Source organism: Candida albicans, chromosome 1 (genome assembly GCF_000182965.3).
Source record: "Candida albicans SC5314 chromosome 1, complete sequence".
Taxonomy (NCBI): domain Eukaryota; kingdom Fungi; phylum Ascomycota; class Pichiomycetes; order Serinales; family Debaryomycetaceae; genus Candida; species Candida albicans.
Window position 1 is genome coordinate 599,940 of NC_032089.1, and position 22,209 is coordinate 622,148.

Below are 22,209 nucleotides of genomic sequence, written 5' to 3' on the forward strand. Positions count from 1 at the left end.
GATTAATATATGTTTTCCTATGCTTAAGAGGATTTTGAAGTTGTACTTGTTTAGAACGTGAGTATTACTTCTAGATGAAACTGTTTGTCTCTATTCTATATACTATTGGAATTTTAGTTTGTGTAGCAAAGAGACACCTAAGTCATTAATGAGTAGGAAAAATTGTGTTGTCTGGGAGCTTTGTATAAATTGTGGAATTGTGGGTTATTTTTGACTGGTGAAAATTTCATGTTGTACTGAAATAATTGGTACTAAGGGCAAAGTGTCAAAAATAGGGGGCAAGCAACAAGGTGGTGTGTATACTAATATACACTAGTACGACTTAGATCCGCCACAAGGTGCTGTCCGACGGACGACGTAATTACTCGCACCAAAACGTGTCGAACAATTCTCTAATACACTTTTTTTTTCTGTTGGTGTTGGTGGTTAGTGACTTTTGCATCTTCCATCATCAATCTAACATCTTCCACAGATTTTACCTCATCATCTCCAACTAACGTCGCTCTTCTTTTTTTCGATTTTTTTTTCTCTTTCTTCCGTCACTCATTCCTCTCAGATTCCTTTTTCTCTTTTTCCAACAACACCTTTCCAATAAACTGAGTTGTAAATATTTAGTTTTCAATTAGTTCATCTACATATATTGTTTCACATTTTATGTTTCTTATAAACTAAGAAGAAATTTCAAAAAGACTTTAAAAGTTATCGAATAACAAATATCGTAATCCAACATTTTCAATCTAAAAATGGAACAATCTCAAGGAAACATTGCCAACTCCCCACCAACTTCCGAAATTCCTCAGAGACCGATTATATTGTCTCCACCACCATTGGACCAAAACTCATTGAATCAATCGTTCAATAATTTGCCGACATCTGTTCCTCAAGGTCATGCCAATAGACAACAAAGTGTTGGGTACAATTTGCAACATGAATTTGAAACATTGACTGCTAATTTAGATTTGGACTTGAATAGTTCCACGAGAAATATTACTCAGAGTGCTCCACCTAATCAACAACAACAGCAACAATCTCAATTGCAAGCAACGGATTCACAACTATTGACCACCACTGCTGATTTGAACACCAAACCGGCTCATTCGGTCAAACCGACGTTGGCTGCTCCAGCTGCTTCAAGATATGGATCGCATTTAGGCTCTGATTTATTAGGTAAATCCACTAGCTCTTTACTTGGTGATAACAACCCAGTTTCTCCAATCCAGAAATTTTCTTCAATCAATACTCAATTGGATAGTTTGTTGAACAACAATATTTCTAGTGCCAAAAGTAAAACTGGAACCAATTCACCATTTTTATCAAATGCTGGGTTATCCAATAGACCACAATCGGTCAATGATTTTAGTAATATTTTCAATCGCCAAGACCAACAACAACAACAACAATCTCAAACATTTCTGAGTTTTACTACTCAACAGCAAAGCCAAAACCAAAATCAAAATCAAAATCAATCAAACTTTTATCTGGACTTGATAGTATTCAGCAACTGGATTGAAAATTTGAATCCTCAAGATAACCTCACAATGATTGATTATTTATGCTCTAATTTGCCACTTGACATATTATTGACTTTTAAATCTAAATTAGATTTGCATTTGCAAGGAGGTTCAGCTCAAAATCAACAACTGCAACAACTGCAACTACTACCACAATTTGTTATGTCACCCTACAGTCAATATGATCAACAACTTTACAATGACATGGACAAATTAAATATTCAAGATGATAGTTTCAAATCAAAGCATGGTAACTCATCATTCAGGTCTAATCATTTAGCCAATTTAATCGATAAAGTAGAACGACCAAAATCGGCTGATCCATTTGTCAATAATACCAAATATGGTCAATATCAACAACAATCATATAACCAACACCTGTATCAGCAACAACATCCGTTAGTTGATAGAGCCAAATCTCCAACATCTCATTTATATGAAAAGACCAATTTCTTACAATTAGCAGCAGCTAATTCAAATAATACTGGTGGTAATTATAATCAATATATGCCATCATTATCTTCTACTTCTTCTTCATTAGGTCAAGCAAATTCAAATAATACATCTACTAGAGACGACATGGATTTGAAGCTTGGTGCATTAGCTACCATCAATTCCAGAGTGGCATTAGATTCAAATAGAAAGCATCCTCACGTAGCAACACCTGGATCAACTTGGAATAATCAAACTCACACACATCTGCATATTTCACCACCACATCACAATCAAATGCATAGTGGTGTACGTAATGTTTCTAATTTTGAAGAATCCATTAATCGATCATTAAATTCATCAAGTGTGCCTGCTAGTATGCACAAGTCAAACTATTCCAATTCTCATGGCAACAATAGTAACAACAACAGCGGCAACACCAATATTAATTCTAATCAAAACAAAGGAACTCATAAAAAGAAAATAAACTCTCCAACTTCAGCAGTTAGTATGCAACAGAATTCTACTTCAGTAAATTCAACCACCAGTGGTAATGGTGGAGCAAATGCTAACGTCAATACAACAGCCACAACTAGTTCATCATCATCTTCTTCTATGCCGATTGAAGTTTCAAGTCTTGAGTTATTGAATAACATTCCTGCATGGTTAAAATTGTTACGATTGCACAAGTATACCGAATGTTTAAAGGATGTACCCTGGAAAGAGTTGATAGAGTTGGATAATGATCAATTGGAGAGTAAAGGTGTTGCTGCATTAGGAGCTAGACGTAAATTGTTAAAAGCATTTGATGTTGTGAAGAATAATTTACCAGTTGTTTGATGAAACTAGGTTTTTCTTTTTCAAAGTGTTTGATATGCTTTGAAATTCAAATCTGTATAATGAAGGGTTTACTACTAGTAAAATAAAATAAATTAAAAAAGATTTCTTTGTCTTGTTCTGTTCTTCTGTAAATATAAAATATAGATTTATTATTAATATCGAATATTAAATAAATAGATTTAATCAAACAGGACTTATAATTGACTTGGATTCTTGAGTTCTTATTTTTGTTCTATATAAATAAGCAATAAGCTCCTCTGTCTCCCCGATAGTAATAATTAATTATGGCAAAAAAAAAAAAACAGAAAACGTTCATAAAACTATCTGTTTCTAAATATGCCCATTTTGAACCCTTTAATTTATTAATTTATAAAAAAATATATGTTTGTGATCACTACTATCAATGATCACATAATCACACAACAAGAATTGGTTTTCTTTGCTTGTTTATAAAACATTCTTGAAGAACTTGACAATGCTTCTGATTTGTCAACCAATGAATCTAATTTCTCTCCTCTTTGTAAAACCCCTTCAATAGTTTTGTGTAAAACAACCTTAGTATCATCTAATTCTTGTTGAACTTTCATGATTGAATCAGCTTGAGTGGGATCTTGATATTTTTTCAAATATGCTTCTAATTGTCCATATTGTAAAGTTTCATTTGCTTTATCAATGTTTTCCCAATCAGATTTAGGATGCAATGATAAATATTCTTCCAAGATTTTATTTATTAATGTATATGCTGGTCTTACAGGGTAATCTTTGTCCGTTATAATGATACCAGAAATTCCTTCTGATCTGGTATAAGTATGACCAATATAATTACCTTCTTCAACACTTTGTCTCTGTCCAGGTTGAGTTCTTTGGGATACGGTTTCTGCGAAAAAAGTCATGAATTGGGATACCCCATTTCTTTCGAAAAAGGAAAACTGTGATAAATCTCTGGCTGAAGTTAACTCTAAAGCCTTGTCTCCACTTGATCTTAAAATACCAATGTAATAAATCTTCATCTTTTGAGTTTGTTTCAATATACAAAGCAATTAAAATAAATTAAATGACGTGAGGCTTTACGTTTTGTTTGTTGGTTGGTTGGTGGAAGATCAAGAAGAAAAAAGAATTGAGACTTTGCTGTTATTTTTTTTGTTGTTGTTTGATTAAACGATGCTGTGAAACATTGGCAATAATCTATCTAAAGTACACGACGATACTAAAAATCTAACAAACATGGTTTACAAATCACAATTGATCTTGAGGTTATGCTGGGGTTAAGATCTTTAAAGCAGTTAGTAGAGTAGCCAATATAATAGCTTAGCTGTGTCTATGCTGAAGAGTTTGCCCATGTTGTGGAGTTTTAGGAACAAAGATAAGTTGCTAAGCATTTGCAATTTATAATGGACATATTTATACATGATTAATGTCAATAGCTCAAAATTTTAGTAATCAAGTAAAAACATCCAGAATAGACCATTCCTCTGGATAAGTAACCACTTCGGTTGTTTGATAACCCTATATTAATGGCTGCACAAACCAAAGTATAGTAGCTTGATTTCAAAGGAATATACTACAACAATAGAGCTATCACTACTCTTGTATACTCTTATAAGCCCTTATTCAGTATTAACTACAAAGATGTGGTGTAGATTGCACGACATATATTAGTTAAACCAAACAAAGCATTGTTGATAGGAGATAGTTAAATCCACAAATAGTGTTTACACGACAAATCAGAAAAAAAAAAGAAAAACAATATTAGTATTTGATTTATTTGACTTACTTGTCTATACAAGTTATAAAATTTGAAATTTGATATAGAGCTTCATTGAATATCCAGTTCAACTTTTCGAAACCCACTTAACTGTGGATGAATTAGAATATAATTAGGTGGAACTGACATTTTAAATATCTAATATATTTCCTCCTAGTCTACATTATTCATAGTTAATTTCAATTTCAATGTCAAAACATCGTTTAACAAATAACAAGAATAATACCAATGGCATTTCGAAACCATCCTCAAATTCAGTATCAGTGGAAAACAGCAGTACAAATAACCCAAAAGCTGGTCCTACACCGACATTGAAGGTTGTTTTGTTAGGAGATCTGGGTGTGGGTAAAACTTGTTTGAGATCTCAATTTGTACATCATGTATTTACCAACGCATACAAGGCAACTATTGGAGGTGATTATTTGACAACATCAGTTGTTCTACCCCAGCAAATACAACAATCACAATTATCGTCATCGACTTCATCTTTGGACATTAAATCAAACTTTGCAACTACCAGACTACCGAGTACGAATACAAAAGTCAATTTACAAATTTGGGATACAGCAGGTCAAGAACGATTCAATAGTATATCTCAAGCATTTTATCGAGGCACAGATGTATGTGTTTTGGTTTATGACGTTACGAATTACGAGTCAGTACTAAGTATAAGAGATTGGTTTAATCGATTTATGGAGCATTGTCATGTCGAATTTCCTGGTATTGTGATTGTGGGAAATAAATCAGATAAATCAACCGACCGATGTGTTGATTTGAACGAAATAAAAGATATTGTTACGACAAATACAACTTTTGCCAATGTGGGTGATTACATTGATGATTGGGATAATTCATTAATGGAAATAAGTGCTAAGCGTCTAGAATTAGTCGAAGAGTTGTTTGTCAGAGTTGCAAAAATTGGTGTTGACTTGTTAATGGGTAATAAAGGTGATAACAAAAGAAGATTGCAACAATTTGATAAGATTGATTTGAGAGAAACACATAATAGAATAAATGACAATACTACTAGTACATCGTCGAGCTGTGCTTGTTGAAAGGATTGTCGAAATAATAGATATAATGAAGCTGATTAATTTAGGAGAAAATGTTTAGAATACGTAATTTTTTTTTCATTACTATATATAATAAATACAATGATTTAATTTTTAATAATTTATTTACAAAAAGACTATATTTATGTACGAGTGATGCGTAATTATGTTACATGAAATTTCTTCTAATCAGATTTAGTGTTTGGTTTGACCTTATCTTCCTTGATTCCTTGTTCAATTTGTTCAATTGCAGGTTCAGAAGTCTCAAGAACAACATGTTCAACGACCTCGGTACTTGCTTCTTCTTCGCCATCATCATATAATTCATCCTTATAATGTTCAGGATATCTCTTGAAACAAGATCTCATGTTTTCAAATTTCTTGATACAATCAATTCCCTTTGGTTCAGTTTCAGAAAATACAAAACAGGAAAAGGCTTCCTTGAATTCTTCACCACATGGACCATGGGCCATACCTCCTAAACAAGGACAGTCCCAATTGATTTCACCGGTATCTGGATTAAATGCAGCTTCTTGTTTACCTTCTCCTTCAGGTTCACCTTCAGGTTGTGAGTTGCTTTTCTTGTCAGCGACATTTGCCTTGGACTCAGAAGATGTTTTTGCATCTTCTGCTTTTTTTGTTTTCTGTTCATTTTCCTTGATCACTTTTTCTTGTCTTGCATCCAATGATTCTTGGGCGTCTTTGGCAACGGCATTACCTTCTTCAAAAACTTTTTCAATGTTTTCAGCAGTGGATGCATTTTGGATTAAACTTGATTGTTGTGAAAAGTATCCAAAAGCTAAGGCACCGGTTCCCAAGACTCCAAGTAGTAATTTCGAGTTGTATTGGCTTGGTGTAGTTCTGGTAGTGGATAACTGTCTGGTGAGTCTTGCAGTTGACTGACGAATAAGACCTGAAGATGATCTAGAAATAGTTCTATACATGATATTGAAAATTGAAATGCTTGTGAATGGGGATGAAAGAAACAAATAAATCAAAAAATACTTGCGAGCTAATGTGCTATAACACTGAAACTGGGATGATGATGGTAACGAAGTTTGTTTCTAGAAATCTATAGAATAAATAATGCAACAATCTAATGACTAGAAACTTGTGTTTTCTAAATACAAATTGAGTTTTCAGCAATAGCAAGTTTAGCAGGCAATAGAGAGAGAGAAAAATCTGTTCTTGAAGAAATTTTTCGTCCCAAATTTGATTCTTCGGGTTTCGGGGGTGGCGACGCACAGTCATCATTGTAAATTTGATTATTAAGCCTAGAGCGAAGACTTTGACAAATTATTGTTATTCCGTCACACTATGTGCAGGTCTGGGGATTATTCCAGAAAGATATAGTTTAACCATGAAGGAAACCTATAACATTAGTTTTATTGGAAACAAATTCACATCTACATTAAAGTGACTGCTACATGAGTTGATCATTACAGAATAGATTATTGAATAATTATTATCTTTCTTTCATATCAAAACTATATACACATACATTTCGTTATCCCTCATATATTCTCCAAAAAAAAATCATCATAAAAAACAATAAAAATCATACTAAATAGCAATGTTAATCACTAGTCATAAATAAATAAAAAATAGACTACTTCTCGTCTCCTCTCTGTTGGTATCTTATATCCTGTGACAAGTCAGGCAATTTGATGAGCTGTTGTTCTTCAACAATTTGTGAATTACCATTATATGATTGCTCATATGCAGCATATGCAATAGATGCCAATACAGCGACGATTGAAATGGCTCCCATCTTTCTAAAGAACTTTAAAACTTTTTCAGATTCTTGGGTATCCTCTGTTTGTACTTTTTTCATGTAGTCTTTGACAGCAGCGAATTTTGTTTCCGTGATTGGTTGTGGGGGTGGTTGCTCGACTGAGTATGAGCGCAAGGGACGAAGTTCTAAGGCCATGGCTCTTCTAAATGCTCGACTGTGTTTTGATGCTCCTAATGCTGTTCTTAACATTGTTTAATGGATATAAGTATTAATAAATAAAAGTAGTCAAATAATTAAATTTCTTGAAGAAAGAAATAAGTTTGTTTAAATAAGTTCTTTAATTCTCCTTCTGTTTTAAAACAGTATGAATTTTTCACATTTTTCTATCTTGATACAATGTGAGATGTTTACAAATTTGTCTCTTTTTTCTCTTTTCCCCTCAGCTCTCATTCGCTGGTTATCTATAAAATCGAAAACAAAAAATCTATAATGCATTGTTTTTTTTTTTCTGTTTATCTAAAAAATCTTTTTATTATATATAATTAGTCAAATTTTCTAGATTGATTGGCACAAATTCCTGATCGTCAATTTTTCCCACCCATAACACGTCATCGTCAATATACCCACAAATTTTCTTGTTCAGTAAATCATTCTGACTAAACTGATATACCGGGAATCCCTTTTGCAACAGTAGTTCATCTTTTAAAGGTTTCATTAATATGTTATTTTGTAAACAAAACTGGGAAACAACATCCTTGAATGAAGTGATTAGTTGATAAGAAGGTATACCGTTGACAGTCAGCTTTATGTTTCTAGAATTGTTTATTAGCTCCTCGCAATTTGGGAGCATCTTACCATTCAATTTTGGAACCAGCTCACATACAGATGTCTCAAACTTTGCTTCAATTATATCCAACGCCTTGTTTAAATACCAATTAATTGTTTCTGAAGTGATGTTATCACATTCTTGTAGCTTATTTGCAAAGTATGAGTACCAAAAGCTATACCATTTTGGAACATTATGTGGCTCGTTGGTAAATGATTGGAGGAACGTTTGCAACCATCGATTGAAAATCCGAAATTGTAGTAAAGATAATAGATCTTTGTGTTCAACATACTTGAGCAATACAAACGCATTATCAACTCTCGTAATGTCGTCGTCTGCTCCACCAAACAGAATACCTTCAAGCCATTTGGCAAATGATCTAAAAAACGTGTTGTAAAATTTCTCAATTTTTCTGGGTAAAAACTTTGTAACTGCTGGTGCCCAATTGTGGTTAAATTCATCGATGATGGTAAATACTTGCTCCACTTTTCTTTCCAGGGTCAAAAAATTCCACAAGGAAGATGGAGCTTCGACATCAAGAAAGTTTTGGTATCTATCCACATATTCAGTAAATACTTGTTCGAAAGTGCCCAATTCATCGTTGCAAAAGATCGCTATATAATCTAATAGGTATTCAGGTAGACTGTACATTGTACTATTATCATTTTCAAGTATGTTTAACTCTGATCTCAAATATGGAACTATTATATTTGTTGCAAGCTGAGTCATTCGTTTATCTTGGAATACAAATATTGGGCTACTCTCCCACAACGATAGCACAGATAACAAAACTTCATGATTCAGTATGTCTTTATATTCATCTTCATCATCTGTGGGGGCACAATATAGTATTTTTTTAATAATTTTGGAATATTTGTTGTACAAGTATTTATCCAAATGTGCTGTTGAAACTTCAGTACTAAATTGCCGAAATTCGTTTCTAATACTATGCAAGATAGGTATAACTTTCTCTTTTTGGCACGATAAATCAGAAAATGCCACATCTGTCAACTGTTCAAGTTGGTCCCTCCTTAATGAAAGATATGCCAACGCTGCACTTGGTTCCAGTTTGAAATCTGTTAATATCATTTTCGATGCCTCCTCATATGTTATTTCACTACTTGAAAATGTCCTTAATATCTGGTTTATCTTTTGCAAGTTTTCTATTGCAGTTGACTCATTTGTTTTCTCGAGTTCTTTTATCAGATAGTCAATAATATTTTCTCGATCAATGATTTTGGTTACTTCACCATAGATATCATTTAAGCTCCCGAGAAGAACTTCTGCTTTCAGGACAAATGACTCATCCAGCAATGATAATCTTTGATCCAAAAAATGTTTAACATGTGAAGGTATGTTTACATTTAATTTCTCAAACCTCAAGATTGTATCATATAATTTATCTGACAAGGAAGATGCTGTTGTCTTTGTCGATTTGTTTTCGAAATCAATGGCCAAATCGTCCTTGTCGCTATCTGAATAGTTGTTATCTGCTTTCTCTTTAACTGCACCCACGCCTAGTCCTTTGGGTCGTAGCTTTGTTTCAATGGGGTTGATTATTCCTTCCTGATTTACCCCGAGCCCTTTTCCTTTCTGATAACCCATCTTCATTAATAATTTTGCCCCGATACCATACTTCTGAAAATTATCAGATGTATCATCGTTGAGTTTTCCTTCATAAAAAGGTTGACTGTTAGGTTGATCTGCTTGTTTCTCTTCTGCTTCTTCTTCTTCCTCCTGGTCCTCTTCCTCTATATCTGAATATTCATCATATATGGCTGCCATCATCATGCTACCCATTGACATCGTATTTTTTGTATTGAATTCATTGAATGAGTCCGACTTTTTGAACAGGAAGTCTGAATTATGGACATTTCCTGGCATTGAAGTCTGTTTCTTCGTCACAAGATTGATACTTTTTATGGTATAATTTTGCAGGGAAATATTTGTTTATTCATCTTGATTTTTTTTTTTGTGGACTTGCACTATATACGCATCTTTACAGAACTTGCAAAAACTAAATTCTCAATCTGAGTACTTACTATACATTCTGCTATCACTATAAAGAACACATACTCGAATCTAATATTTCGCTTTAGATACATTACTTGTTGGATCCGGTGATCATGTCCATCAACTCTTTCTCATTTCCTATGTTAGGCTCTTCTTCTTGGCCATCTTCTTTCTGTATATATTCTAGTCCTTCTGTAATAATCTGTACAATGACTGGCAATTCGTGTTCTCCGGGAAGCTTGAACTCCGATGGAATGAATTCACCATATCTAGATGTCCATTGGCGTCTTCTTTCACTCTCCTCTATTTGAATTCTATAAATGTCTTCATTCAAAAACTCTGTTAGTTTTTTTAAAAATTTTCTTGGATACGTAAATTGTTGATGATGTAGTTCTGCTAGATATTTGGTCTTGTAAATGTTTATAAATTTAACATAATGCTCAGTCAACTCTTGCAAGGTCTGCGTGTACACTTGACTTGGTGATTGGTCAGATTTTACCGGCATTGAGCATTCCTTGAGTTTATTTTCACATTCCGCTATAAGAAACGTATACCTTGGAATTTCTTCTGTCTTAAATTTTCGGAATACAGCCAACTCTTCTTTGACAATGTCTGATATTTTTTCAATATTTGGCATATGTGTAGCCAAAAACTTTTTAGATCTTTCCTCGTTTCGAAGTATAATGTCATAAATTGTAGTTAGTTCTTTAAACACCTCTGGTAACTCCTGGGCGTCGTTCTTTAAGACACCAAGATTCATATCGCATCCGTTCCCCGATGAGATTAATTCCACCGCTTTCATGCATTGATCAAAATGGTTCGTCTGCATTTCCAATATTGATACCAATTCATTTTCGAGGGCTTGGTTTTCCCGTAGTATTGTCCCCATGAATGAATTTGATTCGTTTGAAGCGCCGTGTATCAAAGCTCTTAGTTCCAATTGTAAGGGTGCAATCAAATCATACATCTTGACTGATTTGTTCCATCTGCTATTCATACGATCCTGTTCAATATTTAGTTTTTCCTTAACTTCGAGGTCTAGTAAATTCTTGATTTTACTACAATTTGATTTGAAAATCCCAATATTCTCTTTAAGTAGGTTGATTGATTGAATAGATGTAAAGTCAAACAATGTTTTGCCTTCAGAAGTTCCCTCAACAACAATCGAAGGCACTCGTGTTTTCTTTAATTCAAGTAGTATATTGTTTAATCTGGCTAAAGATGGATCCAAAAGATCTTTGATATCATTGAACACTTTGTCGATATTTGTATGTAAGTAAATCTTGGTAGTTTCAATTTGCTTCAAAATACTGTCATATTGCTCTCTATAGGATTTGAATAAAAACTCAATTGCTTGTAGTTTGTCTGGTATCAAAATTGTCAATTCTTGTGCTGTCTTCTGCATCAGGGACTGGGCATCCGTGCATATTTTTTGTGTTTTCTCTAACGTTGATTGAGCCTCTCTACTCCATTTTATAACCTCATCCTGGGTTACCGTCGCTGAGTTTATTTCATTAGTCATAAAGGGTGGTTTTGGTGAAAATAGGGAAAGTATCGAATTAACTTAGTAAATATAAAAAACGTTATCTACTAAAGATTAAGAAAAAAAATAATGCGAATGGTGGTGGCGGTTGGTAGGGTAGAGTTGCACTCGCATTAATCAAACCCACATTTCACTTCCCTCACACATCAACAACAACAATCACAACTAAATTTGCTTCTACGTGCTGGTGGAAAAAAAAAACTCACTGAAAAAAAACAAATACTAATTCAGAACTCTGAAAAAGTGTACACTGCTTTCAATATTTCTACAAACAGGTATGAGTTCATCTTCTCCACTCAAAGCTTTTCGTAAAGCTGTAATTAAAGAGGAAAGAATAGAGTTTTTCAAAAACGATGAGACAACTGATTCGATCAATGATGCTACAGAGGTGCAATTTGGGACCGACAAGAATAAATATTCCTTGGACATGGCCACCAATTTTTATAATGATGAAAAATTGACGGACGCACAAAGCTTGCGATCTGTTGTGTTTTGTTATTTGCATGAAAAGGATTCAATCACAGATTATAAAGTGGCTGGTGAAAGTTTGAATATTCCTGTATTTAGTTTTTTGGTGAAAACAGAATTATCGACATGGTTACATGGAAACAGTGATACATGTATGTTCATTAAAAAGGAAGCAGAGGATAAAACTTCGAAAAGTGTGAAATCGACAGACTCCTCTCTGCAAGTGAACAATAAGAAGCATAAATTGGATGATCCACAGTTAGAAAGAATAAGTAAGTTTGAAAGAGAATCAGTAGATCATAATGCAGCATTGAGAGGCTCTAAGAACATTGATTTTGGGTACTTGGTATCCGATGCCAAAAAATTCATCCATGAACTAAAGCGTACCAAACATATGCCTAGAACAAACTCCCAGGGGAACAGTGGTCCTAAAAAGCAGCCGATTATTCTTGTTTCACCAGCCACCACAGCTTTGTTATCATTGTCTAATATCAAAGAGTTTCTTGAGGATGGTGTCTTTACCGAGCCTGTTCCAGGAAATAGACCTAATGGGGGATTGGTTATCGTCAACCACCCTTCAGACAAATTGATATCTACTGGTCAGAAAATAATGGTTGTTGACAATATTGAGAACTTTAACAAAATGGAGTATTGGGATAGAGTTATTGCTATATTTACAACAGGACAAACATGGCAATTCAGTAGATACATACACCCTGAGCCAGAGGTATTGTTCCAAAAGTATCGTGGATTCTATTTTGGGTACCAAGGAGAAATTGCCCCACCGCAGATCAAGGATTGGAACGTGACAGAGGTGAGAGTGGATAGAGATAAACGATTCAAGGATAAAGTTATTGTGAGGGATTTTTGGGTAGAGATAGAGAAAATACTTGTCAATAAGGGATATGGGAAGCTGTACTAAATGATAATAAAAAAAATAATGATAATGTGTATTATAGGTATAGATATATGTACAGGATTCTATTTGTATGATTGTTCTAATGCGATAAACATTTTATAAATCTCATCTGAAGTCATATTTTTAATCTTTCTGTCATCACGACTTCTAACTGCAAACGTGCCATTTGCAATATCCTTATCACCAATCATGATAAGATATGAATAACCCTTTTGGATGGCATCTTTAGTTCTAGCCCCCACTGTTTCCCCTCTTTTATCAATGTCAACATGGAAGTTGAACCCTGTAAGTGGGGCAATGGCATTGTCGCAACTAACAATGTTACCACTGAGTTTCTTTTGCAATTCTTCGGCAACTGGCACATGCGACTCATTAATTGGAACAATTAATGCTTGTCTTGGATTAATCCAAAATGGCCATTTCCCCTGGTAATGGTCTAATAAAATGGCGAAAAACCTCTCTAGTGATCCAAAAACAGCTCTATGTACAAGGATAGGCTGATGGTCACGTTTACCATCTTCGCCAACGTATTTTAACTCAAATCTATTTGGCAATTGAAAGTCTAACTGAATGGTCCCTACTTGGTGTTTCTTATTGAAGGCATCTTTTAATAACACGTCTATTTTTGGTCCATAAAAGGCACCATCACCTTCTCTGGTAGCCCAATTTCCTTCGCCAGCAGTGGAATTCAACACATTCTTCAATTGTGATTCTGCTATATCCCATGTTTCTATTTCTCCAATAAATTTATCTTCGGGTCTAGTTGACAAATAAAACTCAATTTCGTTGATACCAAACACATTGTATGTGTCTTTGATCAATTCTAAAGTGTTTTTGATTTCTCCATCAATTTGGTCCATAGAACAAAAAATATGTCCGTCATCTTGGTGGAATCTTCTGACCCTGGTCAATCCCGACAAGGCCCCACTAGCTTCGTTTCTATGTAACGAACTGAAATCGGAGTATCGCACTGGCAATTCCTGGTATGATCGATCAAATTTGGCAAATATCATACAGTGACTCGGGCAATTCATTGGTTTCAAGCCATACTCGTGTTCCTCTATGTTGTCAGTATACTCCTCCTTTGTTATATCATTACCAACAACTTTAAACATGTCATCTTTATAATTGTCCCAATGACCTGATTTTTTCCATAATTTGGTCTTGAAAATCAAAGGTGTGACAACTTCTTGAAATCCATATTTAGTCTGTTGATTCTTCATAAACTGGATCAATTTGTTCAATATTCTGGTACCATGGGGCAAAAAAAAGATAGATCCTGGTGACGTTGGATCTGTTGTATACAACAATTGTTTTGATGATATCACATGGTTGGACTGAGTTGATGATTCTGCTTCTTTTGTCTTTGTAGACAAGAATCGGTAAATGCCCTGACTGAGTAGTCTAGGACCCCTTCTCAGTATTAACATTAGAGTGAACAAAGCTTGATTATTATATAAGGTTCCAGTATCGAAAAGTTTTCAGTGAATCAACTGGTCTAAGGTCTCGTTTTTTTTTCAACCAGGGAACGAAAAAAAAATGCTACAATATGTGAGGGCAAAATGAAAACCTCAATTCAATTCTACTAAAACCTATTACGCAAAACTCTATTAACACAAATGCTAGCGTTGGACCTACTTTTCGTATATGAGAAGTGTTATTCGTTGTTCGGTGCTAGTGATACTGCTGGCGTGTTACCTGGCGTTGTGGTGCCATTTGTACTGGTATTCAGTATCACCTCTTTTTCCTCGGTTTTCTGAGTTTCCTTCGTTTCTGGACCATGTTCAGGTTTGAACGACACACATGTTACTTTGAATCCAGTGAAAGTCTTAAACAGCCTTGGTTTTTTAACCCATCGTTTAGCTGGTTTACCTGATTTGTCTAAAGAATATTGTCCGCTCGTTATGCTGTTGATTGTCAAACCGGATGTTGAACCTTCCTTCAATCCCACATTCACTTTGTAATTACTGATAGTTGGACCAGTGGCAGATGCTCCTCCTTCGGGTGCAGGTGAGGACCTCTGCAGTGTAGTCATTGAAGTAGTACCAGATCTTCTTTCCTCTTGTGCTAACTTCTTTAGACGTGATTTTGAGATATACGCTGGGAACTCAGGTAAAGTCCCCAAAAATTTTGGAGATAGCTTCAATCTAGCCCAGAATCTCTTTGGTGGTGCCATGTTGGTTTATTGATTGTGAATTAAATAGATTGTTATTATCGGAGACTTGATGACAAGATTAAATATACAACTGTTTTGAGTTCCCAAGAAAAAGATTTCGAAAAGAAAATGTGGTGATATTGAACAGAAAAAAAAAAGCCCAAACTAAACACGAATGAAGGAATACATAATCATCAATAATATTACTCCCTATTTTTTTTTGTCAACAGCCAAGTTTGACATATACCACAACAAAGCACAGTAAAAAATGACAGAACCTGTTCCCATTAGAAACAGATTACCTTCAAGGATGGATTTGTTTGCTACAAATTTGAAGCAAGATATAAGAGCACATCAGAGAACATATGAAGGGGCATATACAAGAACTGCTATTGGATGTCTTTCCTTTTCGATATTGATTATTAAGCTCTTCTCTAAAGAATTCTTGCCAATTGGCACCATCTACACAATCTACGGATGTCTTTTGTATTTTCTTGGTGTTTTCAAATCCTCAAGAGTAGACGTATATTACAATCCCGATAAGGATATGGAAATGTTCACAACTAGTGGTGATTTTGTGCTTTTTTTAACAATTCTCAGTTTATGTTGCTACATTGCCTTGTTAGTATTGTTGCTACGAATGTGAGGAGCATATACTGGAACAAATAGTAACGATTTGTTATTAGAACTAAACGGAATAGAATAAACTGGCTATATACAAAATAAATGGGATAGAGTTTTTATGCCACAGCCCCAACTCCAAACAATACTAGTTGAACCAACAACTGAAGCGACCAGAACCCAATTCGTTTCAACCGTATAAGTCGAGCTTCTTCGTCGGCAACATATTCTGCAAAATTGTCGTACACTTCCTCAGATATGTCATCCATTAGTAAAGAGTCATAGATTGTCCATGATCCACTAAAATCCTGTAGATTTTTAACTATTCTATTGTGTATTTCAATAAAGGTGTTTTTTGAGTTTATGTATGCAACAATCGGCCTGATAAGAGCATAATTGATATATGACAATTCGGGAGATTTGAATGGGACTTTTGCTCTCACGTTGTTTAATCGTAGAGTTAAATCCAATACAAAGTATTTCAGAATATCATGATAATCATCTGCAGTTAGTCTTGTTCGCATATTTGGATGTTTCTCTTGTACTTCGGGGTTCTTATATCGACTGGCCTCCTTTTTGATGGCATCAGTAATCATACCCACTAACTCAGAAACATTTATTTCGTTGTTTTCTTGGGGAACCATAACGTCACCAATCATATCTACTCGTCCACTTGTAATCCAGCCAAATGGGCCCTCCAAACCAGTGTTTAAATGATCAATATTCAAAGAGTCGACTCTCATCCGTGTAACTCGTTTCCATTTCTGCAAGTTGCTATTGGTAGGGGTGTATTCGTCAAAATCGTTCAACCGCTGTTTTTTATGTATTGTGAAAAGAGAATTATCGTATGCGCCACTCATGACATTAGCATTCAAAAAGTCATAGAATAACCAATGCTTTCTTAGTTTGGATAACTCACAATTGTAAATTGCAACATTAAATTTCCTAAATCCATTAGGCTGCATTAGTGTAAACAAAACATCTTCCATTCTGAATGATTCAAATTCAAAGTCACCAGGTTGGTGTATATTCTTGTAATTAGTGGCATCGTCGTCGGGTTTCCAATGGACATGAGTTCTATCCACCACTCCTCTCATTCCTTTCAATTCTAATGTCTCGATCATACCAGTACCGTTAACCCACTTGTTGAGGGATAAAGATATGTTCACTTCCTCGATCGTCAAATCAAACTGAGTGTAATTGCCGTCATCCTCAAAAATATCTTCTTCGTCTTCGTTAGTGCCTTCGTTTTGTAAACTCTCTTCGTATGCCTCCTGTTGGGAACCCTTGATAAATTTTTCCACTCTTTTGGGTCTTCTACTTACAAAACACTTGCGGAAACTGATTTTCCCGTCTGACCATCCTGGAACAATTGCATTTTCAAAAGTTACGGTTAAATTAGAGTTTTTTGTGATAAATTCCCCCAATTTCCTGGCCACAAATTCTTGAGCAAACACCGTATTGGCCGTAAAAATGACAATTGATACAAAAGTGGTGGTGGCAACAAAAAACAAAAAAACATTGCCAACTACTAGCCAGGAAAAGAAAGCTGAATAGTCGTCGGTGTTGAAAGGACGATTGGATTTTTTGAGAAGCCATTTCAAGCGTATTTTCAATCTTGAGTACATGTTGTTTGCTTTCGCCAATAACTGTTCTTTCGTTGGGATAAGCTCCGTCTCATGTTTTGGTTTGTCTTCTGATTGCTCTTTTGAATGTAACTTTGGTTGTTTGTCTGATTGGTTGACTTGTTTCCTGTCAGATGCAAATAATGAAGCGGAAAATTGTCGATGTGGTTGTATTGCTGATATTACAGTTGGACGAATCAAAGATTTTTGACAAGTTTTCAGAAACAACAAAGTTTGCCTATTCAATTGCTTCAGTAGTCCTAATATGTTCCTTAGTGACATAAATGTTGAGTGTATATGGGACTAAAGGTATATCTGACGATGCCCATCCCCGTTAATGATTCTTTTTCTTCTTGAATTCTGCAAATCAGTTTTTTTTTTTTCTTCTACAGGAAACGAGCGATTGAGCAAGCAAGAAACAAAAGTGGACTTTGAATTCCTATTTCGGTTTTAAAGATAGTTTCCCATTGGCTTTGATTGTTATAGAACAATGGTGGTTATGGTTGCAACTAGAAAAACTCAAATGTTATCAACAATACACTTTTGAATATTGGGTGTTTAGAATAAGAGCCCACAAATACTACTACCGTCGGATTGGCTTCAGCAGCAGATAATAGCTTAATTAAAAATTAAAAATATGCAAAATGAACTAACCTTGTTATCTCCGAATGGAAGGTTGTAACAGGAAGTGGAATTATGTCAGTAACTAATATTAATTACTCATTCGGTTTACTTGCAATCCCTAACTTTCTTTTGTTTGCAGAGAGAGAGGAAGGTGACTAATTGTGTCACAAAGACAGTACTGGATAATTTATGACTCTAATCAACGTTTTAAACTCTGTTTTTTTTTTCTTTGGTTTAAATATCGGTTTTTTTTTCCATTCAAGTTAACAATTGATATTGATATCTCTGCAAGGCTTAATCAAAGAAGAAAATGAGTAATCCCATTGTTCCTTTTGGGAAACAATTTAGGGCTAAATATTTCACTAATATGGATGATGAAGTGTTTCCTGTAAATCATGGATCTTATGGGTTGACACCTACTCCAGTACTTGAAAAGTATTTGGACTTGATAGTCAAAAATGCATCATACACCGACAAGTTTATGAAGTATGGTATTAAAGACAGTTATGTTGAATCATTGAAGGCAGTGGGTAGAGTACTCAATTGTGATTACCACAATCTTGCCTTTGTCGATAATGCTACTTCTGGTGTTAATACAATATTGCGTAGTTACCCCTTGAAGAAGGGCGACAAGTTGGTTATTCAAAGTACAGTTTATGGAGCTTGTGGAAATACGGTAAAGTTTTTGCATGATAGATATGGTGTTGAATTTATTGTTGTGGATTTGAACTACCCAATAACTGATGAAGAAATATTATCTAAATTTGAACGAGTGTTTGTTGAAGAAAAGCCAAAGCTTTGCATGTTTGATACCATATCATCCATGCCGGGAGTTGTTTTCCCTTATGAAAAAATGACAAAGCTTTGTAAAAAATATCTGGTTTTGTCATTAATTGATGGTGCCCATGGAATTGGTTGTATTCCCCAGGATTTAGGAAATTTAAAACCAGATTTCTACGTTACAAACTTACATAAATGGTTCTATATTCCATTTGGTTGTGCCGTTTTGTATATCGACCCTAAGCATCACAATGTTGTTCATACTTTACCAATTAGTCATCTGTATCTTGAAGATCACGTCAAATTATCTGATGGAGATCAGAAAAACAGGTTAATTGATCGATTTTTCCTCTATGGGACCAAAAATTTTGCATCAATTCAGGTGATTCCCGAAGCTATTAAGTTTAGATCTGAAGTTTGTGGCGGCGAAACAAAGATTTATGATTATTGTCACGGTTTGGCCAAACAGGTTGGTGAGTTGGTCTCAAGAAAATGGGGTACTTCATATTTAGATCAAAAAGGTTCAACTTTGATTAGTACAATGGTTACAGTTGAGGTTCCAACACAAGATTATCCCGAGATTGTGAAAAACTGGTCTGTTATTGATCATCATGTTTATAATAAAATGTTTGATCGTAAGGCTTACACCCCTTGTATCGCCCACAATGGGAAATTGTTTGCTAGATTTTCATGTCAAGTTTACAATGAATTGAGCGACTACGACTATGCAAGTGATGTTGTGTTAGAGACTTTAAAAGAAGTTGCCTCCGAACAATACAAAAAACATAAGTTATAGAGTATGTGTAGTTTGCATATATTTATGTTGGAGACAATAGAATCAATATTTTGTTCTTGTGAAAAGGGGTTTTTGAGTTTAATAGATAATCCTCTCTGTTGAAATGGAACTTTCCAGAAAGCGTAGGTTGGGGCGAATTGAATAAATTATCAAGTAAATTTTGTGAGTCATATTTCCGGAGTCTGGTTTAGTATCTGTTTTTTTTTAATCTACTCGGTGGGGGTTAGAGTTGGACATCGCTTCCCGAAAAAGGAGATAACGCGCGAGAACAAACGCCGTGGCGCGTCACAACAGCAATATAAGCTCGATTATATTCTATATAAGAAGCACTTCTTGCATGAGTTTTCAATGTTAGCTAGTTGCCTTCTTTATTATTTTTTTGTTCAAATAGTTGTATCATTCTGCTGAATCATTTGACAATTGGGAAAATATAGCAATTTTTTAACTTAATTTCGACAATGACAACAGGTACATCTAAACCAAAAGTTCTTCTTGTAGGGGAATTTATTTATTCAAAACAGAAATGGTCTGAATTAGAAGAAATTGCGGAAGTAATTCAAAGTGAATCAACCACTCGAGAACAATTCATTCAAGATTTGAAAACAAAATACAACGACATCACCTGTATTGCACGTACATTTTATTCTATTAATGAAACCGGACGGTTTGATGCTGATTTGGCTCAGCATATGCCAAAGACCTTAAAGTCGGTCAGTCATTGCGGTGCTGGTTATGATCAAGTTGATGTTGAGCCATTTACTAGATTGGGAGTTCAGGTGTCGAATGTGACTGAACCGGTTGAAAGGCCAACTGCTGATGTGGCCGTATTCCTAGTTTTGGCATGTATGAGGAATTTTCTACAAGGTCGTCAGATTTTGATGAATGGTGAGTGGCCATCAAACGGGGACAAGGAGGCTGCAGGTGCTCCTCTTGGACATACACCTCAAGGGAAAGTGGTTGGTATTTTAGGTATGGGAGGCATAGGCAGGGCTATTAGAGATAGATTGAAACCCTTTGGGTTTGACGGAATCGTTTATTATAACAGAAAACAGTTGAGCCCCGAATTAGAAAAGGGAGCTGAATATGTCACTATGGATGAATTGTTCAAGCAATCCGATGTAATAATCATTGGGGTCCCGTTAAATGCTAAAACAAGACACTTAATCGACAAGGAAGCCATTCAGAAGATGAAAGATGGTGTGGTTTTGGTAAATATAGCAAGAGGTGCAATTATAGACGAAAAACATCTTCCAGAGTTGATCAAATCAGGTAAGATTGGGGCTTTTGGTGCAGACGTATTTGAACATGAGCCGGAGGTGTCCGCAGAGCTAGTTAATTTGCCCAATGTGGTTGCTCTCCCTCATATGGGCACTCATTCTGTTGAAGCGCTTACAAATATGGAGGAATGGGTAGTTTGTAATGTGGAAACGTTTATCAAAACTGGGAAATTGAAAACAATAGTACCTGAACAACAAGGAATATTTTGAGTAGATGGGACTTAACAGAAAAAGGAGAGCTATAAAACTATGCTATAAAGATATGTATTCTCCTGTTTATAAGATTCAGATAGAAAATCTTGTATATAAAATTATCTATTCCATGCTGCAGTAAATAGATTAGTTTGCGTAGAAGTGGCGTTTTATAAACAAACACATCGCTTGAAGTCGGTGCCAGTTGTATTTAGTTTGTAGGATTGCAACCAAATGTAAAAAATTGATTTGCGGAATTTCATATTCCATTGAAGAAACCAACTACTACAACAAATGCAACAGTTTTGTTTTTTGTTTTGTGGCTTTTTTTTAGTTTTTCTTTGTCGCGTCGTACACTAGTTCAAGTTGCTAAAAAAAGAATGGCTGTGCGATTCTAGAGTCAATCTAAGGAACCTTAGAGTTTAAAAAAAAATAAAAAATAGATTATGCAACTTCATGATGGTGGTGGTGAATGATAGGCTGGTCCACCTAAGTATTCTTAGATTTGAAATCTCTTTGTACATTGTTTACCTTTTTATCTTTTCTTTTTTTTAAGTTTGATATATTTAGAAGGTAAACAAGTATCTAAAACTAACGTGGAAAAAATACAACAAAGCGTAAAATAAAGAAGAGAGGATAAACCAGCAATCAAGAACAAAGCAAACACTAAACGGATGAGCTGAAATAGATTTACAGAATGAGTGAATACTTTTTTGCCAAAATTTTACCAGCTTTCAGATTTTATAGTGCTTGAAACTAGTATTAAAAATAAACAAAACCACCCATTTATTAATGTCTACGAATATAGAATACTATTAATACAAAAAAAAAAAATACTACCTGCTTGGTAGAATTTCAAGTGGCCAAATAAAAAGGAAAGTCCAATTGAACAAAAAGAAAAGAAATCATCAACTTGAAAAACAAGTGAACATGTTAAAGTAATCAATGAGACTTTTTCATAATTATTTTCAACATCACAAATAATGTTGAAACTCTATAACTAATCTTTAAAAGAAAACAACGTGTAAAAGCCTA

The 22,209-nt window shown here is 34.7% G+C and overlaps 14 protein-coding genes across 14 annotated transcripts; 6 read left to right on the forward strand and 8 right to left on the reverse strand. All coding sequences in view use genetic code 12, as the record gives it.

The window, feature by feature from the left end:
* Positions 1-743: 743 nt before the first annotated feature.
* On the forward strand, positions 744-2,783 carry CAALFM_C102850WA (uncharacterized protein; the record flags this gene model as incomplete). The annotated part of the gene is made up of 1 exon (XM_716379.2): positions 744-2,783. The coding sequence occupies one exon, from the start codon at positions 744-746 to the stop codon at positions 2,781-2,783; it is 2,040 nt and encodes a 679-aa protein (XP_721472.2).
* Positions 2,784-3,190: 407 nt separating this feature from the next.
* Positions 3,191-3,793, reverse strand: YKT6 (palmitoyltransferase; the record flags this gene model as incomplete). Its single annotated transcript, XM_716380.1, has 1 exon — positions 3,191-3,793. One exon carries the CDS (start codon positions 3,791-3,793, stop codon positions 3,191-3,193), a length of 603 nt encoding a protein of 200 aa, XP_721473.1.
* A 943-nt stretch (positions 3,794-4,736) lies between these two features.
* YPT7 (Ypt7p) lies at positions 4,737-5,603 on the forward strand (the record flags this gene model as incomplete). The annotated part of the gene is made up of 1 exon (XM_716381.1): positions 4,737-5,603. The coding sequence occupies one exon, from the start codon at positions 4,737-4,739 to the stop codon at positions 5,601-5,603; it is 867 nt and encodes a 288-aa protein (XP_721474.1).
* A 182-nt stretch (positions 5,604-5,785) lies between these two features.
* MIA40 (Mia40p) lies at positions 5,786-6,544 on the reverse strand (the record flags this gene model as incomplete). Its single annotated transcript, XM_716383.2, has 1 exon — positions 5,786-6,544. The coding sequence occupies one exon, from the start codon at positions 6,542-6,544 to the stop codon at positions 5,786-5,788; it is 759 nt and encodes a 252-aa protein (XP_721476.1).
* Positions 6,545-7,209: 665 nt separating this feature from the next.
* Positions 7,210-7,584, reverse strand: CAALFM_C102890CA (uncharacterized protein; the record flags this gene model as incomplete). Its single annotated transcript, XM_716384.1, has 1 exon — positions 7,210-7,584. The coding sequence occupies one exon, from the start codon at positions 7,582-7,584 to the stop codon at positions 7,210-7,212; it is 375 nt and encodes a 124-aa protein (XP_721477.1).
* A 283-nt stretch (positions 7,585-7,867) lies between these two features.
* On the reverse strand, positions 7,868-10,045 carry CAALFM_C102900CA (mRNA splicing protein; the record flags this gene model as incomplete). The annotated part of the gene is made up of 1 exon (XM_716386.2): positions 7,868-10,045. The coding sequence occupies one exon, from the start codon at positions 10,043-10,045 to the stop codon at positions 7,868-7,870; it is 2,178 nt and encodes a 725-aa protein (XP_721479.2).
* A 220-nt stretch (positions 10,046-10,265) lies between these two features.
* Positions 10,266-11,696, reverse strand: CAALFM_C102910CA (protein kinase regulatory subunit; the record flags this gene model as incomplete). The annotated part of the gene is made up of 1 exon (XM_716387.1): positions 10,266-11,696. The coding sequence occupies one exon, from the start codon at positions 11,694-11,696 to the stop codon at positions 10,266-10,268; it is 1,431 nt and encodes a 476-aa protein (XP_721480.1).
* Positions 11,697-11,994: 298 nt separating this feature from the next.
* Positions 11,995-13,107, forward strand: CDC73 (Cdc73p; the record flags this gene model as incomplete). Its single annotated transcript, XM_716388.2, has 1 exon — positions 11,995-13,107. The coding sequence occupies one exon, from the start codon at positions 11,995-11,997 to the stop codon at positions 13,105-13,107; it is 1,113 nt and encodes a 370-aa protein (XP_721481.2).
* A 59-nt stretch (positions 13,108-13,166) lies between these two features.
* On the reverse strand, positions 13,167-14,534 carry MST1 (threonine--tRNA ligase; the record flags this gene model as incomplete). Its single annotated transcript, XM_716389.2, has 1 exon — positions 13,167-14,534. The coding sequence occupies one exon, from the start codon at positions 14,532-14,534 to the stop codon at positions 13,167-13,169; it is 1,368 nt and encodes a 455-aa protein (XP_721482.2).
* Positions 14,535-14,761: 227 nt separating this feature from the next.
* Positions 14,762-15,280, reverse strand: CAALFM_C102940CA (uncharacterized protein; the record flags this gene model as incomplete). The annotated part of the gene is made up of 1 exon (XM_716390.2): positions 14,762-15,280. One exon carries the CDS (start codon positions 15,278-15,280, stop codon positions 14,762-14,764), a length of 519 nt encoding a protein of 172 aa, XP_721483.1.
* Positions 15,281-15,527: 247 nt separating this feature from the next.
* On the forward strand, positions 15,528-15,905 carry CAALFM_C102950WA (uncharacterized protein; the record flags this gene model as incomplete). Its single annotated transcript, XM_716391.1, has 1 exon — positions 15,528-15,905. One exon carries the CDS (start codon positions 15,528-15,530, stop codon positions 15,903-15,905), a length of 378 nt encoding a protein of 125 aa, XP_721484.1.
* Positions 15,906-15,999: 94 nt separating this feature from the next.
* On the reverse strand, positions 16,000-17,787 carry CAALFM_C102960CA (uncharacterized protein; the record flags this gene model as incomplete). The annotated part of the gene is made up of 1 exon (XM_716392.1): positions 16,000-17,787. One exon carries the CDS (start codon positions 17,785-17,787, stop codon positions 16,000-16,002), a length of 1,788 nt encoding a protein of 595 aa, XP_721485.1.
* Positions 17,788-18,439: 652 nt separating this feature from the next.
* CAALFM_C102970WA (uncharacterized protein) lies at positions 18,440-19,705 on the forward strand (the record flags this gene model as incomplete). Its single annotated transcript, XM_716393.2, has 1 exon — positions 18,440-19,705. The coding sequence occupies one exon, from the start codon at positions 18,440-18,442 to the stop codon at positions 19,703-19,705; it is 1,266 nt and encodes a 421-aa protein (XP_721486.2).
* A 458-nt stretch (positions 19,706-20,163) lies between these two features.
* GOR1 (glyoxylate reductase) lies at positions 20,164-21,192 on the forward strand (the record flags this gene model as incomplete). The annotated part of the gene is made up of 1 exon (XM_716394.1): positions 20,164-21,192. The coding sequence occupies one exon, from the start codon at positions 20,164-20,166 to the stop codon at positions 21,190-21,192; it is 1,029 nt and encodes a 342-aa protein (XP_721487.1).
* Positions 21,193-22,209: the final 1,017 nt, after the last annotated feature.